The 20,233-nt window shown below is 40.2% G+C and overlaps 1 protein-coding gene across 3 annotated transcripts in view; it reads left to right on the top strand.

The window, feature by feature from the left end:
- The window catches only part of cd276 (CD276 molecule), a 65,592-nt gene that overhangs the window by 31,361 nt on the left and 13,998 nt on the right, over positions 1-20,233 (top strand). For 2 of the 3 annotated variants that reach the window (XM_019357953.2, XM_005447604.4), the window contains 2 exons: positions 12,328-12,465; positions 15,984-16,028. In XM_019357953.2, coding sequence (XP_019213498.1) covers positions 12,328-12,465; positions 15,984-16,028 — 183 coding nt within the window. The remainder of the gene's footprint in view (positions 1-12,327; positions 12,466-15,983; positions 16,029-20,233) is intronic. The other variant, XM_005447606.3, reaches the window with a different exon arrangement.

Here is a 20,233-nt window from a genome sequence, read left to right as displayed (position 1 = left end):
TATCATTATATATTCTCCTAGTAATACTGCAGTGGGAGAAGCATACTAAGAAGTTGTGCTCTTTGAAGAGGTCCAGGCAGTGCTTTAATGTTTTGGATAGAGCTTACGTTGCTTTGTGATACAGGGTTAAGCTTACATCCTGTCATTTTTTATTCAGAGATGTTGTCATGTAAGCAGAAACCGTTCCTGTTGGTTTGAACTATGGCTTTGTTTCATCATAAACAAACATTGATACTTTAAAATCTCTGCCTTACTTTTTCAAAGTCTAACCAGAGGATGCTAGACAGAATCAATGATGACTGAGTGAAAGTTTTCCAAGTGATAAAGCATTTTTTTTTCTTTCTTTTTTAGAACTTGAGCACACTAGATACAGGATGTAGTGTTCTACAGCTTCTTAACAGTCTAAAGAGACGAAAATCAAATGTGAAAAACTATTACAAAACTAGTGCAGCTACTGGGTATGTTTCTGGCATGAACACTTCGAATGGATGGTTCAATAAGTGTCATGTTGAAGTTCATATACTGAATTATATTTCTCTCCCACTTTGCACTATACTGATGCAACACAGGAGTTGTTTCAGCAATAGGTGTGCACTTTACAGAGTGTCTGCAGAGGGTTTCAGGCTGCAGCTTGTTCTCGGAGCAGTGAGCCGCAGGAATGAGCATCAGGAATCTGGAAATATGGCTCATCCACCGTGGAACTTTGACATTTCAGTATTTTGAAATGGAATATTTAATTTTTGTCTATGTGTCACGTATTATGCGCGCAGACGTTCTTGTTATGGTTCCATCTGTTCACTTAATCATCGCTTTAAGTGTTTTGTTTTTTTTTCCAGTGTATATAAATATACAGAGAAAAACATTTCAAGCAAGTTATGTATGCTTAAAGCTGCAGTAAAACATGTTTTCATAGTTACAGTGGATTAAATTTAATTATTGGAAAAGGTACTGTTACGGCCGGTCTAGGAAACCCGACCGCAACAGGAAGAGTGATCCATCCCCTGCTCGACCCCAAGCAGCACATCACACCATAATTAAAACATGAAATAGTTTATTTACAAACACGAAACGAAAAATGGGTTCAAAGGAGTCACTCGGGCTTCGGGGTGGACCCACGCCAAAATAACAAACAAAAGGGGAAACTAACTCAGAGGAGCGATTGCTTACCTAGCCCCAAAGAAACATCACTTACCTCCCTGACTAACTAAACATGAGAAAACTGTGCCCGACTGAAAAGGCGATCCACCCCTACTTCCTCCTGGACCAGCAAAGCAACACAGGGCATGTCGCAGCCCCAGCCGGTTGGGGTAAAACCGAGGATGGATAATTGCCGTCCTCAACCGCGCCGTCTTATACTCCGCCTCCAGAGCAGCATCCAGTCCTGGTGTACCATCTTCGGGATCCACCACTCCTGGAGGTGCACCTGCACACTCACATTTGCATGTCATAAACCCAACCCACAACGGCAGCCGTAACAGGTACCATGTGATAAGAAGGCATGTTTGATTTGGTTTTATGGTCTGTTTTAGCTTAACGTCATAACTGCCATTAAAATTTTAGCTGGTGTTTTTAAAAAAAGAAAAAAAGTAGCTCATTCTGATGTGTCCTAAAACGCCATTTACAAAACATAAAATATTCATAAAATATCCCTAAAAATGTAATGTAATTTTTTTTTAACTTTTTCAATTCCTTATTCATATAATTAAAAATCGTACAAAGAAAACATGTTGATTTTTATCACTTTTCAAACTACGTATAGTCATTTGGATTTCATTTTAAACAGAGTTTATTATAATCTTAATTGTAGTCATAATTCTTCTTGTATATCAGGCACACAAGCATAAAAAAAGAGAGGCTTATACATTTTCAGAGGCTTGAAAGTAATCGGACAAGCTAACATAATTTTAAATATGATTGTTTTTAATACTTGGATGAAAATCCTCTACAGTTAGTGACTGCCTGTAGTATATAAACATAAACACAAACAAATGCTGCGTTTCCTCCCTTGGGATACTCTGCCAGGTCTTTTCTGCAGATGCCTTCAGTTTCTGTTTGTTTGCCAGTCTCTCTGGCTTCATCTTATCTTCAGTAACTAAAGCGTACCCTTTGTTGGGTTGAGATCAGGTGACTTGGCTGATGAAGAATGTGGCATTTCTTTGCTTTGAGAAACTCTTGAGTTGTTTTTGCAGTATGCTTTGGGTTGTTATCTATTTGTGCTGTGAAACACTGTGCAGAGAGAATATGTTCATCCTCCTACTTCTATCAGCATTCACATCATCATCAAACGCTACCGATTTGGTTTCACTGGTGGCCATGTATGCCCATGCCTTAGATTTGCTTCCACTATGTTTGATAGTTCTATTAAACATGCTGGTAGCTTTTCCTTTCCTCCTTCATACTTTCTGCTTCCCATTGTTTTGGTATAACCCTACTTTGTTGTAGACCCTCTGCATATCAGTTCAAAAATACATACCTCCAACAAAGTGCTCTTGACTTGGCTAGATGTTTTGAATGGATTTTTCTAAACAAAAGAAAGAATCTGCAGTCATACTCTATAGTTGTCTTTTGTGGCCTTTTTGTATCAGTGAGCTGGCCGGTGCATTCATTGTTTTTAAGAATGTACCAAAGTGACGATTCGGCCAGTCACTTTTTGTTCTCTCTCAGATTTATTTTCATTTTTCAGCCTAATGATGACATCCTTCACTTGCATTAACATCTCTTTGTGCTTCATATTAAGAAAGCCAGTTAACAGCTACCAAATGCAAGTTCAGCACTTGGACTCAACCTCAAAACCTTTATTTGCTTGATTTGTCATGAAATAAGGAGGGAATTGGTCTCACGTGTCAGTTAACTGCCCAAATAATTTTTGTTAAATCCCTTGAAGTAAAGCTCAATGCCTGAACCTCAAACACATCTTGATCGTTTGATTTAAATGTACTGTTGTGGGTGTACAGAGGCAAAATTTAATAAACCTTTCCACTGACCAATGATTAATGGACCTAACTGTATAATGTAAGTGGCTACAGCTTGTTGACCTGCCACTATATGGCTAAAAGAATAATATTGCTACCAAAGGAACAAGATTCAGCTCTGGTTTCTCTTAGTGTTTCAAACATGTTTGTGCTTGTTTTTTTGTATTTTTGTAAACGTAGCTTTTCTAATATTCCATTATCAACCAACCAGATACGCTGCTTTGGTGCCGATAGTTGTCACTAGTGATTATCTCCTACACATCCTCACCATCTTCAGAGACAGTGATTGTTTTATAGCTAATTAAAAATTTAGACAAGACAACATTGTAACCTGATTATTGCACTGCCACTCAGGGGCTGAATCGTGAAGATGGCCTTGTGAAGAAATGAACCCCCCCCCCCCAAAAAAAAAGAAAAAAAAAAAGAAATCAATAGTCCACTCTGCCTCCAACATCTTAATGCCACTCTCAGAGGAGAGGGATGTGCGGAAGTGATGGACTCTCTGTCAGTTACTAGACATCAGAGGAGTTTTTAATTGAGGCCCCAGTGGGGCAGAGAGGGAGACAGGAAAAGCCGAGAAGAGCGTTAGCCTGGCCCGTGTTAGATGACGTGGGAAGGCCGTTTGTGAGACAGTGTTCACACGCTTTTGTTCCTCTCCCATGCTAAGGCTGCACAGTATATTACAGTTTTATTATAGTACAGCACTGTGCAAAAGTCTTGACCCCCCTCTCATTTCTTTGCTCTCAAGGGCATTGGCTGCTTTTTCACTGATTTTTAGTCCAGTCCTTGAACTTGACCATTTTCAAAGGAATTTGTTTTTGTTTGTTCGTTAAAGGACTTAATGATCCATAGGGTAATTGTTCAAGCATACAAAATGCACCTAACTTAACACTGTTATGTTTACACACAACGGATAACAAAAACTTATTTTAAATTATATTTCTAGGAACTTTGTTACTAAGAGCATGTCGAAAAAACACATCATTTGTTCCCATTTTCAAAGTTAAATCTACCAAAATGCCAAAGATAACTCAGTTTGATAGACATAAAGTAGTATTAATGAGGTAATCCCTTAAGAACTGTTAGCTGCAAACTAGGTAAATCTAGCCACTTTTCACTTGATCCATCTACTTTATGCTGAAGCATCATCCGAAATGGTCTCGGTGGAAAGATTGCTGTCAAGAATCGGTCAGGAGAGAGGCAAAACAATGAGTGCCTACAGCCATTTGTATGACATGGTGCAGGGGCTGTGACAGTTCAGGGCTGATTTTTGTGTTTGGGATTTTATTAAAATTGATAAAAACTGCCATTAAATTTTTGTTCAACTTTGCAATAGCATGTGGAAAACATCTAATTGGCGACGACATCATGTTTCAGTGTGACAGTGATCTCAAACATTCAAACTGCAGTAAAAGCATATCTGGACAGAAAAACACACAATGGAGCGCTGTCATAGATTGGCCTCCCCAGAACCTGAACCTCAACATATTGAAGCAGCTGTGGTCTCTGTGCAAACATAAGATGTTTGCACAGAACTGTATACCTTTTTAATAGTTCATATTTTTAATTGAATAGGTTTCAAATGCAGTGTAGACAATGTGCACAGAATTGATTGTATCAATTTATTAGCTAAAGTTTAACTTATCATCACATTAAACGTTGTTCTAGTTTACAGTAGTTGTGGAGGTTAGCTCCATGCTGGTTAAAAGCTCATCGCATCCTGTAGCCAACAGTGTGTGTGTGTGTGTGTGTGTATATCCATGCAGTGTGCTTCACAAAACCTCTGGTTTGGGATTTCATTTTGGGCAAAAGGCTTGCAAGTGTGTTTCATGTACCATGAATCCTGTTTTTTCACCATGTCCTTCCATGGCTGACTTGTCTTATCATTAGGACAGGGACTCGGCCAGCAGTGTCTTGTGCCTTGTGGTTTTTCTTTTTACACCAGTGCAAGGGTTGTTCATGTCACAGCTGGGTCACATTCTCAAACATCCCTCACACTTGCTGACATGCTACCTCATGGTTTGCGTCTCTCTATTAAGCCGTCTGAATCCGTTTCTTCACCCACCATTTTCTTTGCATACAAATGTTCATTTGTTTTAGTGTAAAATGGAAGTGTATGCTTACTGGTTAACATCCAGTAAGCCATTTAAGATGCTCACTGTGCTCTTTGATGTGACATTTAAATTCCATTCTGTACCAGAACAAATAAGTGTATCCAAATCCACATCAGATTGTATCTTTACCGGTCTGAAGTTTATTCTGGTTATACTGCGCACCTCTACCCCAGGCCATTGTTTATATATGCCAGCACAGAGCTATTACACATACTCGCACCTCTCTGTCTGTAACGTACCCTCTGCCTTACTAACACGACAGCCGTGCAGTTGGCTCTGAGCTGTATATTCAGTTAATTAGCCACTCTACTGGGTATGGGATTACCTTCAGCTGTAAAGATGAGAAAATTCACGCTAACCTTGCCCCTGGCATATCTGAGCAAGACTTGAAATCATTTCTTTGTAAATACCTGTGACTTAGTTTCCCCATGCTTTTCCCATCAGACAGTTCAGTAACATTCATTGTACTTTTGGTTATGTGTACTGTGGTAAAACTCAAAAAAATTCTAACAGTTATGAATCTACCTTTTTCCCCTTTTGTTTATATGTTATTGCCATTTTTTAAAATCCATGTCACATTGCTCTGTGCTTAGAGTTGTTTGTTATGGGGTTTTTTACTTAAAAAAACAATACAGCAAATACAATGTTGCCAAGATGTTGACCAAGTTCATTTTGATTCTTTGGCTAACCTTGTTTCCCACACAACCCACAGATGGTATAAAACATGGATATCGCTTCTGGGTCAGAAAAATGAAGCCAGTTCAGCCAAAAGATTTTCATTCTGTCTGAAGGCCACCAGATGGCAATAGCTATGGTTGCAAAGAGACTTTTTGCATTATAGAAGTCTTTCAGAAAACAGCTTTCTGCAAACACTTTGGTCCTGAGTTTATGGGTTACTCACTCTTTCTCGGTCACAATGAATAAAAATGTTAAGCATTTTTAATAAGTCTGTCTCACACTATGCTTCAAATTGAATGGTTTTATGTGCACTGGCTAATAAGTTGTCTGCCAAAACCTATTAGCCAATCAGCATGCAGATTTACAGTCAGAGCCCCCTCTTCGTTACCAGGTCCACCTTTTTGCAACCGAGATGTTGATACAGAATTGTTTGAGGCTTCAAAACATGACTTCAGAAACCAATGGGTCATGTTACAGTTGCTATATCCATCTTTTATACTCTGCATTCAGTTCAGTTTTATTTATATAGCACCAAATCACAGCAAGTTGCTGCAAGGCACCTTATATTGTAAGGTAAAAACGCCACCTATATTAATACAGAGAAAACCCCAACAATCAGACAACCCCCCATGAGCAAGCACTTGGTGACAGTAGGAAGGAAAAATTCCCTTTTAACAGGAAGAAATCTCTGGCAGAACCAGGCTGAGGGAGGGGCAGCCATCTGCTGTGGCAAGTAGGGGGCGAGGGGAGGGAGATGAGACAAAAGACACACTGTGGAAATGCAGAGTGGTGTATAAACACAAAGAGAGGGGAAAAAGGTGAATTCATACTATTAATTTAGTTTTTCATTCATACTGCTACACTGACTTGTTTCATATGCAAAAGCTGCGATCATCCAAATCCATCTCTGGCTCTGACCTGCCAAATGAAACTCAAGTGCACTCCATCTCCATGTCTCATTGTAACCTCTCTGTGCTGTGCGACTGTTGAGTGGCAGGGAATATTCACCTGTGGATCAATCAGATTAAAGTCTGACTCATTTTATGAGGGAGGTAACCTTAGCACACCATCTCATCATTCTAAATCCATAGCACTGCATTATAGGCAGACTACCTCCGCACTTTGAGCCAACCTTCCACTGGAGAAAGGTCAGAAGCAGCCTGACATGTCTGAGAGATAGCTTACGAGTTGAGAGTAGACTAATACCACAGAGTTCATTGTGATTCAAGCCCAGTCCAGCATTCACGCAGTCACAGCCTCAGTCTCTGCTTGCTTATGAAGCAAAAACTAATTCATCCAATTGTTTTTTCACCTACTCAGGTCACTTGGTCACTCCCCCGCTTACCCCCATCGCTTCAACCTTCACTGACTCACTAACTCATCCACCTTGCTCTCCTGCATACTTTCCACTACTTTCTGCACCACCACCAGATGGCTTTTATAGTTCTCCTGCTGAGAAAAAAAAGAGGGCTGTTAGAATCTTTATTCCTATAAATGCAGAGCCATTATTTTGTTTTAATGTGCACGTCTGCACATCATACACTCCTGCTTGCCTCAAACCCATAGCGTCAGGGGAAGGGCAATAATGTCAGACAAATTGTGTAAGTAAATGGGCGCTAGGTCGTCCTAGAGATGAGCACATTGCCTCTCTGCATGCCAATATGACAGTGAGGTAGCATCTCACTGAAAAGCTATTTATTGAAATGCAAAAAAGAGCAAAGGCTCCGAGCGAAGATGCTGACAGGACAAAAACCTGTCGCCATCCATCTCAGTTTGCCAAGTTTTCCCTCTACAAGTCAGCTCCTTGTCCTCTCTTGGTGAGGAGAGGTGTTCCTAGAAATATTGCAAGAACAGCTGGTGTGCCTGTGCGGTCACAAGATTTTCAAGCTGGGGCTGAATGGGGAGGGTTCTGGGGTTTTGATGGACACCTTCGAGGTTGATAATAAAGGCTCATAATTGAAACTGAAGCTGAAACAAATTCAAAGTCATTCGTTCAATGTAATCCTAATATTCATGCTCATGTTTTTCATTCTGGTTAATCCGTGTCCTCTGACACTGAGGCCATCTTTCCATTAGCACAGTTGTTATTGTTTCTGCCAATCTTTTCTTCCGTGGTCAGGTTGTGTTACGCAGAAAGTGCATGAAAAAAGTTGAAATCATCAATGCCTGTGCATCTATTTGCACTTTCTGAGGTAGTGTATGTATATTAATCACTTCACTAGTTTACGGTGAGCATGATTTAATTCTGAGCTCCTGTTTTGTCTCATTGAGTTTTATATCTCATTCACTTTACTTTGTCTTCCCTCTCTTACTGTATTGTCAGAATAAATGTCTTTATCTCTACCTTATGACTCATTGTTAGAAAGCTATATAAGCCTGTTTCTAGTACTGGGCTTAGCTGTGCCTCTGTGGTCTCCAGGGCTGTATAGGCCCTCTAGCAGGGCTGGGCTCTGCTGCTGCTCAACCCTTGGGCTAGCCCCTAGTCCAGCTTGCTTTTCTGTGATCAACTCTCCTCTGTAACAGGTGCCCTTTCTCTCTACCTCCATCTTCACAACCAGCCAGGAAAAGGCCAAGTTGTTCATCCTGACAATGAAAGAAAAACCTAATTGACTCTTCCTCTCCTCTTCCTCATCCGTCCAGCTTGTCTACAATGAGCCTTGAGGCTCTTTTTAGCCTGAAGCCATCCTTCCGTCAAGAGACATTATTCTCCTTTGGTCACAGCTTAAGAGGCAAGGTGTCTTCTAGGAAGGTAAAACTGGGGTGACAGTTGGAGAGAAAGCAGCTTTGATCTCGACCGCCTTCACGTTGCAGAACCAAGATGACAGGCAAGGGAGTCTTAGGAGCACTTTATTCCACCAGAGGTGCTGGAGAGAAAACACTCAGGCTTGTAAAAATGCCTGCAAATCTTGGCTCTCACATTTACTGAAGCCCAAACAATACCTAAGCTGGGCCCTTGCGAGTCCTCTATAGTGTCTTCTAGAGACTAAGGGAGCCTCTTTTCTCCCTGGCGTTGCGCCCTATGTTAGAGGCTCCATATGGAGGTGGTATTTTATCATTCTCTTACCTGCCCCCATTAAATATCTATTTTTATCTTAGTAGGCTCCTGTGGTCTTCTACAGTCCACAAAACACCTACGGTGATGCACCCCCTTGTATAATAAGTATTACTTCAGGATAAGCCCTGGGTTAGGTGTGGTTGTTATAACATATAAAAATACTGCAAAAATTGATTGATGGTATAATTGTAGCAGCCTTCCATTATGGGGCTTTTTTTGAGAAATTTGATTGTGCTCATAAAAAATCTGCAAGGAAACAACATAGTGTGTTATATCCATGTGCAGCGTAATAGAAAATGACCACTTTATAGCTTCTGCACCTGCCTTATATTTTACATATATATAGCTTCACACCAACACTTTGAGTAAAGTCACAACATAATCAGTAAGCTATGATATTGCACTGGTGTCACTACTACCATGTCCTCACAATCTGTTTATCAGTAATGTACACAAAATATGTGATCTCTACATGAGCTGTGGATTATGTCCCTTCCTAGTGGCCACATCACAAGACCGAAATATCTAATAAACGAGTAACCAGAGGCTGCTGGTTTGGAATCACATCCCGCAAGCAAGGAAAATTCCTCAGAATTCAAACTGAGATTTCTGTTGATCTTCTTTCATATATGAGGTATGCTCAATGTCATTTTTGGAAGACTAAATATTATTTCAGGATAAAATGTATTACTGTTACGCAAGACCAAATTCATAAATGCTGTAAAGTTTAAATACGCTAAAAGTATCTAGATTGTTACTATGCTTCCAGTCCTTTATGTGCCAATATGACAACAAAAAAAGATCTACTCTGTAGATAACATGATTTTATGTGTGCTCACAGTGCACATGATATTCATTTCATGTTTACTTACAACACTTTGTGTTGGCATCAGCAAACGTGGAAGGATAATAAATACAGACAAGGAACCCTGATGAGAGTTTGGCATTTAGGTCTGTTATTATCATTGTCTGTCTCTATCAAATCAAATCAGCTTAATGTTAGGCACACATTACACTTCCAACAGTGTTGAGTACAAAGTTGGCTTGAAATTTATAATTGATTCTTCTAACAGACAACTTTTGAAGTGTGTATTCTGATTAGTGCTACACATTAACAGCATTGAGAAAATGCCAAGTGTATCCGTTAAGTTTGTCCTCTGTCTGCAGGCTCCAGGTAATGTGACAGTGCAGCCCAGAGCACTCCATCCTTACCCTTGCACAGAGGGAGTAGGGAAAAAGGGGAAAGAGAGGATAGGTAAACAGAGCCATTAGAGACAAATCTATTTCTGAAGAAAACAAAATCACATCATCAAACAAGAGAAAAAGAAAAATATGATCCTGCAGCCCTTTGGGCCCCAGCGTTGCAATGATAGCCGACTATGGCATTTGTCTTTATCAGCCTGCCTTGAGGGAGGAAAAGCATGGTGGGGAAGGTATGAGAATAAAAAGAGAATGAGAGACCATGGAAACAAAGAGCACTGCACTTTCTTTACTCACCACAAAAAGCTAGACACATTTGTTACCTTTTTTTGCAATCACAACACGTGAACAGCTCTTGTACGATTAGTTCTTTCATACATGTGTTCGTTCCTGGTACGAAGTGGCTTTTGGATGGTCATTCTTTAAATATAGCAGAGCGAAGGGCTCAGTGGACAGCGGTCCACAGCATCATCACTCATGGCTAGCCTGGGGAGGCTTACACAGCTTCATCATAATGACAAGATTGACTTTCCAGATTTTATCCTTTCTCTGACATTTCGCTCTTTATTCTGCTCTGCAGTTGCAGCACCAAGGAGTCTTTATAATGCCTTTTGTATTGAGAGACACTCTCGAAATGGATATAAACAGCTAAACAGGCCATGGCAACCTTAAAATTACAGTATAATCTTAACATATGTTTTTGTATGCAATTCTGCTCCCTTAATTTAGAAATATATCAAAGCGTGAATCTTTTTAAATTTTTTTTAACATCGAGCAGAAATAACAAGGCCAGGCTTATGGATCTGTGAGGTTGTAAGTGCAGCAGTGCACTGTGTTAGCATGCTAATATGTTTACAGTGAAGATGAATAGTCATTTTGCAGGGGGGTTTTGTCAATAAAACAAAATTTTGTACAAAGTGAGAATTTGATGTGATTGTGGCATTCAGGGAAGAGTTCAAGGATGAATAGGTATACAGACTTTTAAAGAGATCCCTCCAGTTATTGTTGTAAAACGTCAACTGGCCTCCTTCCTGAAGTCATTAGGAGTAATTTTTGTGCAATAAATGCTACACCAATCCATCTAATAATATGGTAAGCCAGCAAACTGGCCAAATAATGTTGCCATATCAAATAAATGTATTTTTTAATATCAAGTACACTTGTTTTACAGGATCATGTTTTTTTTGTTTTGTTTTGTTTTGGTGTTTACTTTTTTTAATGGATTTCCTTCGGAGATTAAATGCTGGTATTAGCCTTCCATTTTGGCTGGTTTATATTTTAGCTTGGCTGTCTTCATTCTGATGCCAAGTCTTTACAGATGCTTCATCATTGCGTTTGTCCAATGCCAGTCATTTTTCAGCATTTGTTTTCTTTCTTTCTTTTTTTTAGCCCAGAGTGGGCATTCTCTGAAGGAGGCTTGTTTGTGCTACAGCCAGGCTCGCAGCTATTTAGTGGCTCTGCTGTTTCCTTCTCCCTCTGTTCAGTTTGAATACCCCAGGGAAATTTGGCTGTGTCTGATATCTTTTTTTTGTCCCGTTGACCAGTTTTTTATTTGTCCTCATCAGTTTCCAGTTAGCCAGGATACTGTCACCAATTTTGATGGATAATTTCTGCAAAGTGAGGTGAAGTGAAAGCATTTTATGGTTAGAAACCTGTATTTAACATATGGGCATATGTATAGCAAAAAAACAAACATGAACTAAATTTTGACAACTACAATTGAGAATCTTCTGGCTTGTTGTACATCTCAAAACTCAGAACTAGTCATTGACTGGGTACATCAGGAAGTTATAGAGTATTAAAATCATCAAAACTTGTCACATCTGACCAATGTGTAGCAGAAGGTAGGGAGTGGGATAGTTAGTGCCAGCAACCTCTGAAAGCTGTTTGAAACGACAACACAGTCTTGTGTGACTGGTAAACTATGTGCCATCTGGACTCAATTGAAAGGCTCAAGTGTCTTAATTGGACAGTAGTAAAGAAGCTCTTACTGTTCACATCAAGCAAATTTTCCCACTAATATCTATTTTCTCTGACAGTCCCAGTGTTTCTGAAAGTCAAACCTAATATGGAGTCAAAGTGACAGTGTTGATGATGTTGGCAATAATCATCATCTGTGTCATCATGTTTTGCTTTAGTACTTCTGCAGGCTTGGTAATTCAGATTCTTTATGGCAAGAAACTCTAACAGCAAAATTGTCAAATAGCACGATAATGGTGATGGATACAGCAGTGACAGTTGCACTCTTATTTTAGCACTGCAAGAGTGAATAATGAGGCTCTTTCTCCCACTGCCCTTTCTGCTTCAGGTCAGAACATTGCGTTCCCTCCGGTGGCTCTGTGGGTAACTGTTGGCCTGGCTGTATGTCTGCTGGTGCTGCTCATTGCCCTGGCTGCTGTCTGCCGCAGGAAGATCAAGGAGAGCTGCGAGGAGGCCAAGAGAGAAGGTGGGGGAAATGGAGAGGTGGCTGTGCACATGCAACACCAGTGTATATTCTCACATTTCATGGGTGATGACCTCTTGAAATTCTGTGTTGAGTCCTCAAGGTTGGATAAAAGAATGTTTTAGGGCTGCCTTGCTTTCATTAGGAAATATGAAATATTAATCTTAGAGCAGTGGCAGCTTTTATCCCCCACAAAAAATAAAATAAAGTCATGATATTATGTCCTCTATTTTGATATTTTAGTTTTTGGACCATGTTTGCCTACTACATACATAATCCAAGGGCTTACTGAATAATGGATGTTAACCAGTGGTGCTCTCAAGCATTTTCAAGCCTTCTCAGGGCCTTCATTAAAATGTTGGATGATTCATTAAACTCTTCACATATTGGCCCAGTGGATGATGCAGTACTCCAATGTGTCGCCTAGATCACGTGGGAGGCACAATGAGAGTGAGGGAGATAGAGGAGAAAGCAGAGATGAGATGTTAACTGCTCAAGGAACTGTGAGAATCCAGAGGGAGTTCTGGTTAATGCATATAGGCAGGATCTCGGATGGTGGGACACATATCTTCAGCTGAGAGGAACATCATTACTAGGCTCTGGTAATTAGCGTTGCGGAATAGCCAAGGATCGCCGCAAGTGCACAGAGAAAAAGTTTTGAAATGAGATAGATAGTGCAAAGCCACCAGCTCTGCTGTAATGAGATCTGCTCAGAGTGGAGGAGACATTTAAATAAAGGTCAGCCAGTGTCTGCACCAAGGCCCAGAGGTTTAAAAATAAATATGGAAGTGACACAGACTCAGAGGAAAGAGTAAATAGCTCCATGGAACATATGAAATCAAATGAAATGGAAAGAGAAAAATATAATGCAGTTCCTCCCACGGGCAAAGGCCTCCTAGGGGTTGTGGGACCCTTTTCTTCAGTGGGCTGGAAGATGATCTGCTTGTCTCGCCTGCAGCCCTACCACTGAAGGCGGGATTGATTATGTGGTCATCCACTGCCCACCTTATTAAAATGTATTTTTCCAAGCACCGATCTGAAAAGTGGGAATGCTGACTTATTCACATATCATGCAAAGTTTTATACTCCTGATAAAGTGATACTCTGTGAATACAGATGTTGAGTGGCTTAAAATAGGATTGGTATGCATATATCCAGAGCTGTGGGGAGAATAGGAAGCAGGGATGTGCAACTTAATTGTGGTTGTCTTATCTTTTAATGGTATTCCCGGATATGGTCAGATTGAAGTTGACACTCCTTTTCACTGTGTCTGGGTATCGAGGGTGGAAGGGTCAGTAAAAGTGGAGAAGTGAGCAAGTCATTTTTCTTCCCTGTCATAATGTATGTGGGGCACTAGAATATGTATCATAACAGAGCTGAGCTGCTTGTGGTATTGCAGCTGGAAGTGAAAGCTCCCTTCCAGAGGCAGAGTTGCCTCAATGCCAGCACGGCTCGGTCCTCTCCCATATTGTATTTTTCATTCATGCTTCTCTTTGGCCTTCTTTACATAATTACAATGACTATGTGTCTGAGATATGCTAGCAGGGGCCACTGATCCATTTCTCTAAAGCTTAGTTTACATTCACATAAGCGTGTGATTTAATCAAGCCTACACTTGGGATCATCTGTAAGGGACACGGGACAGAGCTCCCCCGTGTGAGAGATGAAAGTCAGAAGGGAGTCAGTGTTTTCCCTGTGGGGCTGTAGCACAGTGGTGCACATGTTTTACTGGGGTTAACGGTTAGGCACAAAAAACAGGAATACCCCATGCCAAAAAGCTTTCAAGCTTTTGAAATAACAAAATTATTTTGTTCCAGTTCTATGTAAAAAGCACATTAAAACGGGCGTTCATCTCTTACCAAAATACTAGCAAAATGGTTATTTTTTTAAATGGGGGAAATAGCTTGATTTTTGTCATCCAGCACTCATTTTCAAAGGGAGATTTAAAACCTTACCAGCACAAAACGCAGCTGCCATTAAGTCTTGTGTGTTTTAATATGCACAAAGGGTTTATAAGAATAAGCCTCTGCTGCTTCTAGGGTCCAAGAATGAATTAATTAAGCCACTAATGAGTGTATTTATAGTACTATAGGTTTCTAACTGTGGCCTTTCTCTTTTGCTTACATGTGAATCATTCATGATGGCACAGCAGTATTTAAAGAAATTCAGAAGCACAGGGACAGATGGCAGGTTGAAGAGGAACATTAACATTCTACTAGCTTCAATGAACAGCAATCTCTGTCCCCTGACTCTTTCTACTTTTATGTGTTTTCGGCCAGCTTTTGCACTTAAGCCATAACCGCCCTCTTTGTTACCCCCACGCATTTGGAATACAGCCAGTAGGGGTATAAAATTGTAACATTCAGTGTCCAAGGGAGACAGTTTTCACCCCTTCTCTGTGGTTGGCCTCGTCTTCACCTTGACGTTAAGGTGGCTTTTAAACGGACCTTACCCTCCTATCAAAGTCTTGTCCCTCAAGGTATTTCCACTGCTTCCATTTTTTAGGACTGGTCAAACTTGGAGGTGCTGAATAAAGACATGAATTTAAACAGGCTCATGTGGTAACATTATGGATTATATTGCTTTTTCAGTTTAAAGTTGCTAAAACATGTCTGCTGATGGCACTAAACCCTTCCCAAAATCTTCAACTCAACTTTAAGCCAAAACCTGGTCCGACTAACGAAAATATGTGATAATATATGACACACGTGTCAATGAGTGTTATACGTTTCCAAATACATCATAACGCAGTGGAGGATAAACTGAGGAATATGGTGTGGGAAGACTTAGATACAGGCTGTTTGAATCTGGAAACTCAACACGTTCTGCTGCTGTAATAATACGGATTTTGCTTAATTTCCCTAGAGGATTATAGTCCCTGCTGTCAGAGTCCAGGAAAATCAGGCAAATGTGCTGGAATATAAACATCTGAATTGTGTTTCCTTGACATTTAGTTTTGTTCAACCAGCAGTTTAATCTCATGTATCACACGCTAAAGAGTGGATCTTGAGTCTGATTGCAGCGAGAATGGTGTCACAGAATGCATATCTGGTGCTCGGATGCTCTGTCCCAGGCTATTTTTAGCCTGTGTGTGTGTGTGTGTGTGTGTGTGTGTGTGTGTGTGTGTGTGTGTGTGTGTGTGTGTGTGTACACGTATGCCACATGTGTATAAAGTGTGACAGTCATCACTGGGCTCCCTAACTCCGTTGACAGTGGTTTTCAGAGAGCCCACAGCTAAAGCCTAATGTGATTACTGTCTTTGTGAGAGAGCTGGATAGGAGGTTAAGGGGTAGATATGACTCTTTGTGTGTGTGTCTGTGTGTGTGCGTGCGCGCGCGTGCGTGTGATGTAGTGGGGGTACTATTGTTTGGAGCGTCATCGTCATATAGCTCTGTCATCACAGCGTGTCCTTTGAGCTGGGAAGGATCAGCTCACCACAGGCTTATGATGAAGTGACTACATTGTGTGCCTGCCTTTGTACTGTTGCTTCCACTGATAATGGCTCCTCTGTCTTCCCACAGCTGAAGAAGCCAAGGTGCTGGAAGAAGAAGAGGAGTCAAAGACAGGTCAGCCAAATACACACCTGGTCAAGTTTCAGCTTTTCAAATGGTCAGAGAAGAGATGTGGTTGAAAATAGGTTTTTTTTAAGCTTGACATCTTTTAGCTTGTATCACAATGTTAAATATGTTTAAATACTTTAAATGTAATCATGCATGCATACAGGAAAACACTGTCAGTACCAGGCAAGGTAACGAATTAGTTCTGTATTAATTGGATTAGTCAACCCAGCCAAGCTGGTAAACAAGGCAATCAATTCTTTACAAATGCAACACTTTGGATAGCTGGTTTGATCTAGAAGTGTATGTTTTTCTGACATATGGGTTTCTTTACTTACAGTGCAGAGCTTTCAAGTTGCAAAAATATTAAATAATGCAAAAATCCCCCACAGTTTAGTCTAGCTTCTTTAACAAGAAGTGCAGGTGTCAGGTTTGTAGGGACTCAACAGAACAAGTAACTGAATGTTAAGTTTGTTTACTGAAGTGTGAGTGAGCGCTGATGAAGCATGAGTGCGTGTGAGAAACGAGACCGGCTCCAAGCATCAGATCCATTCAACACAGCAACCCGGTGGCATAACTCTTCCACTATGTGTGTACGTCTGTGTGTGTGTGTGTGTGTGTGTGTAAGTGTTTGAGGCAGGGAGAGGGAGACGGGCACACTAATTTAGTGATGCCAACAAGCTGTTTTACATTATACATTCCCCCCAAAGCTACAGCTATAAAAGTAAAATTTATCTTGTCTGTAAATTTAATGGTAACAAGTTCCACAAGTTTCAAGTTTCTCAAAATGCCAACAATAGTGCTGCCGTGTCCTGCATTTAAATTATCCTTTTTATCAAGGCAAATTGATTTTGCAATTGAATCCTGGCTGAAATGTGTTGGGCATATTGTTGTCACTTGAAGTAAGTTGCCTTGAATTTTATGATGTCTAGCAAAATAAATACACACTTCTAGCACTCTCCACGCCACTATTTCTTTAAATGTATCCAATGGGCCAATAGCCTAAAGACGTTTACTTATTATTTAGAATTTTTCATGGAATAGAAGCTGGTCAGAGTTGTACCATCTACACACACACTAGCAGTTCTTTTGGGTAGTACTACGGCAGAGAAAGATGCATGCTAATATGATAATAACATGCTTGCAATTGAAATGCTAATCAGCTTGCAAGCGGACGTGTCAAAAGAATAAAAAACATAAACTTCTTGCACTTGTTTAAATAAGCTGCTCTGAGGTCTTCTTTTCCAGTTGAACATTATCTTACGCTGCCATTTACCAAATACAAACAGTTACTGTTTACCACTATAGAATCACACACACACCTTGCTTTCACAAGTCTAGAGAAAACATGCATTTGTGTGTTTTACGACTTTACCACATTGCGTCATAAAGCAAAAGATTACAAATGTAAAACAGCTGTATAGAAATTTGTTTGGTTGTTGGCTCATTTTCATTGGTAATTATTTCCTGTTGTCATTAGTCACCCAAGACAGGCTCATCAGTGTTGTTTCAAAGTGATTGCCAGATTAGCTGATGATCTGACTGAAATGTGAGAGTTTTCAGTCAGAATTTCTGCCCTCAAATCTTCACATAGATTGGCCTCAGCACTACTGCTGGTAGATATGTTGTTGGAGCTGAAGCCAGAAGTAGTCATGCATTTCTCTATTATTGTTTACAGTCCATCACAGGTGGCGCAGGCACTTCAGAGCACCCGTGTACTCTGAAACTCATGTCACATTCTTTAGCTGCGAACACCATCGACTCAGTTCACCTTTTACTGAAAATGTGAATAGTGTGTTCTTGCACAGCACTGACGCTAATATACTAAAAATGTCACAATGTAGCTGTGTGGATTGTAGTGTGGAGGTGGAGGACTCAAATGCAGAACAAGGCAGAATAGGAAGGTCAAGCTTTATCGAGGTTTATCAAAATTAGAAACATGACACAGAAAATCAAAACAAAGCCAAAAACTGAAGAGCTGGGAGGTACCAGGAAATACAAGGGATAAACGGCAGGACAACGCACACTAACGCAGGAATGATTTTACAAACTGGGTCGACACATACCACGAAGGCTGCGGTGTTGCGATAAAAGGAGTTTCCAGATACTACATAAATTAGCACAGATTTCCGGCAGAAGCCTAAATTAAGCTTACGGGTTACACAGAAGGATTAAACAGATGCTATGACATAGGACACGGGGAGGACTGAGTCCCTGTACTATAACGCAAGGTCAACAAATTCAGGGTATCTTTACATTATCCAAATGTACTTATGCTAACGGGGTGCAGTCGGGGTAAGCGGTCACGCGAAGCTAGCTATTAACTTGATTGACTCGATAATTCAACTTAATTATTTTATTGCTGAGTGGGCTCTCTATGTTACTGTTTATTTCTAAGATGACATCTGCACATTAGAGCGTTCAAACTTTAAACGGGATACATTTAAACATTAAAGATTACTATCCCTAAGTAAGGAAATGTGGAAATCACTTTAATTTAAATACAGATCAAAATAAAATGAATTTCAAACGGGGATTCTTGGTGTGTGTTCTGTGTTCTAGTAGGTGCAACTCCAGCAGTTTAAAAGAGATTTAGCAGCAGATTAACATAAAGTAGAACAGAATTTATACATTTTCTAAATCTTCAAATTGTATAAACTATTCCTGATATTCACAAATGATGCTCATGAGGGAAATGCAAAAACATTAGATGCTTTTAAAAAAAAACTTTAGAAGTTTCTCCTTCTGCTCACCCCGCAGAGGTCCAAGGGATCTTCCAGGAATGGTGACGCTATTTTCTGGAGAACTGATAGGTCAGTAGGCGGTTACCATGGCAACATACCATGGTAACTAAAGGTCAGCATACTGGAATACCAATGAAAATAGGATTCAAAACGCAGGATCACAAAAAATAAAATCATTAACTATTAAGTAAAAACCTAAAACTTATAAAAAGATCAAATTAGAAATTCAAAACTTCAGACAATAGAAATTCTTATGAAAACTCAAATATATTAACTAACAATGCAGGACAGTAAGCACCAATCAAAACCAGAAACAGTGACAAAAATTAGACAATTAAAAAAAAGACGTGCATATTTGCAATGTAACACTGTGTGTCCACAGAATTTTTTCTTTTTTCTTTTTTTGCACTCACTGCTTTCCATACAAATCATGTAAAGTTCAGCACTGACAGCAGTGAACATCCAGAGCGGCACAAGAGTCATTTTCTACTATTTCTAGAGACCACTGTGACATGGTTGTTGCTGGGAAGACACTTTTTTTTCTTTCCTCCTTGTGTTGAGGATCTTCACTGTCTTAGTTTAGCATATTAGCATGTTATGTTAATATTTGCTCATTAGCAGTAAATGTAAAGTACAGTTGAAGTTAGAGTCTCAGAAGTGGGAAGAAGTAGTGGCACAAACACTGTAAAACTTCAGACTTGTTTACATGTCGTGTTAATTAGTAAACTTTCGAGATGTACCATCACATTGAACCAGAGCTGCAGGTTTCTTCAGTATTTGTACTTGCCTTTTCTAGTGTGCAAGTGAACGGAAAAAAAATACTGTCATGTTTGCCTTTTTTTCCCTTGATTAGAGTGGTGTGATATTTTGCTTAGTATTAATATGACCTTCTGAGTTCAGAATTAATTTTGCCATTAGCAAGCAGAGCAAGTTTCTTCTGGCTGCCTAGCCTCAGTAACTACCCCTCACAGCCCTGAGCAGTTCTCCCTCAAGCGTTAATGTCATTAGAGTTATTCATTTGACTCCTTCTTTATTCTGATTGAATTATTTAGCCTTTCTGTGAACACCCAAGTCTAATACCATGTGATTTTAATAAGCTGAGAGGTGAAGGAGAGTCTTTGAGTGAAGAGGGACAATGGCTTTTATTCTCTACTGCCTCTCTCATGAATGTTTCAGAGATCTGTGCAGCCAGGAGCAGGGTCAGCCATCCCGCAACTAGCGAGACTTAATAGCTCAGCTTTAGCTAAAGGGCCTGAGTAAAGGATAGCAGAGCTGAGAGACTGTAGTATGCATGCATGTATTGCAGTGACAAGAGCACAACTTGAGGCCACCCTTGGTCTTACTCCTTCTCGTCATCGTCTGCACACCTGGTTGATCCAGGTGGACATTGTGGGCGGTGAGCTTGTGAAGTCAAGCTAATGGCTCTGTCTTCAGAGATAGCTCTCTAAGCAATCCAGACAGCCAGCTTTG

This window comes from Oreochromis niloticus, linkage group LG1 (assembly GCF_001858045.2).
Source record: "Oreochromis niloticus isolate F11D_XX linkage group LG1, O_niloticus_UMD_NMBU, whole genome shotgun sequence".
NCBI classification, from domain to species: domain Eukaryota; kingdom Metazoa; phylum Chordata; class Actinopteri; order Cichliformes; family Cichlidae; genus Oreochromis; species Oreochromis niloticus.
This window is presented reverse-complemented; position numbering and strand designations above follow the sequence as displayed.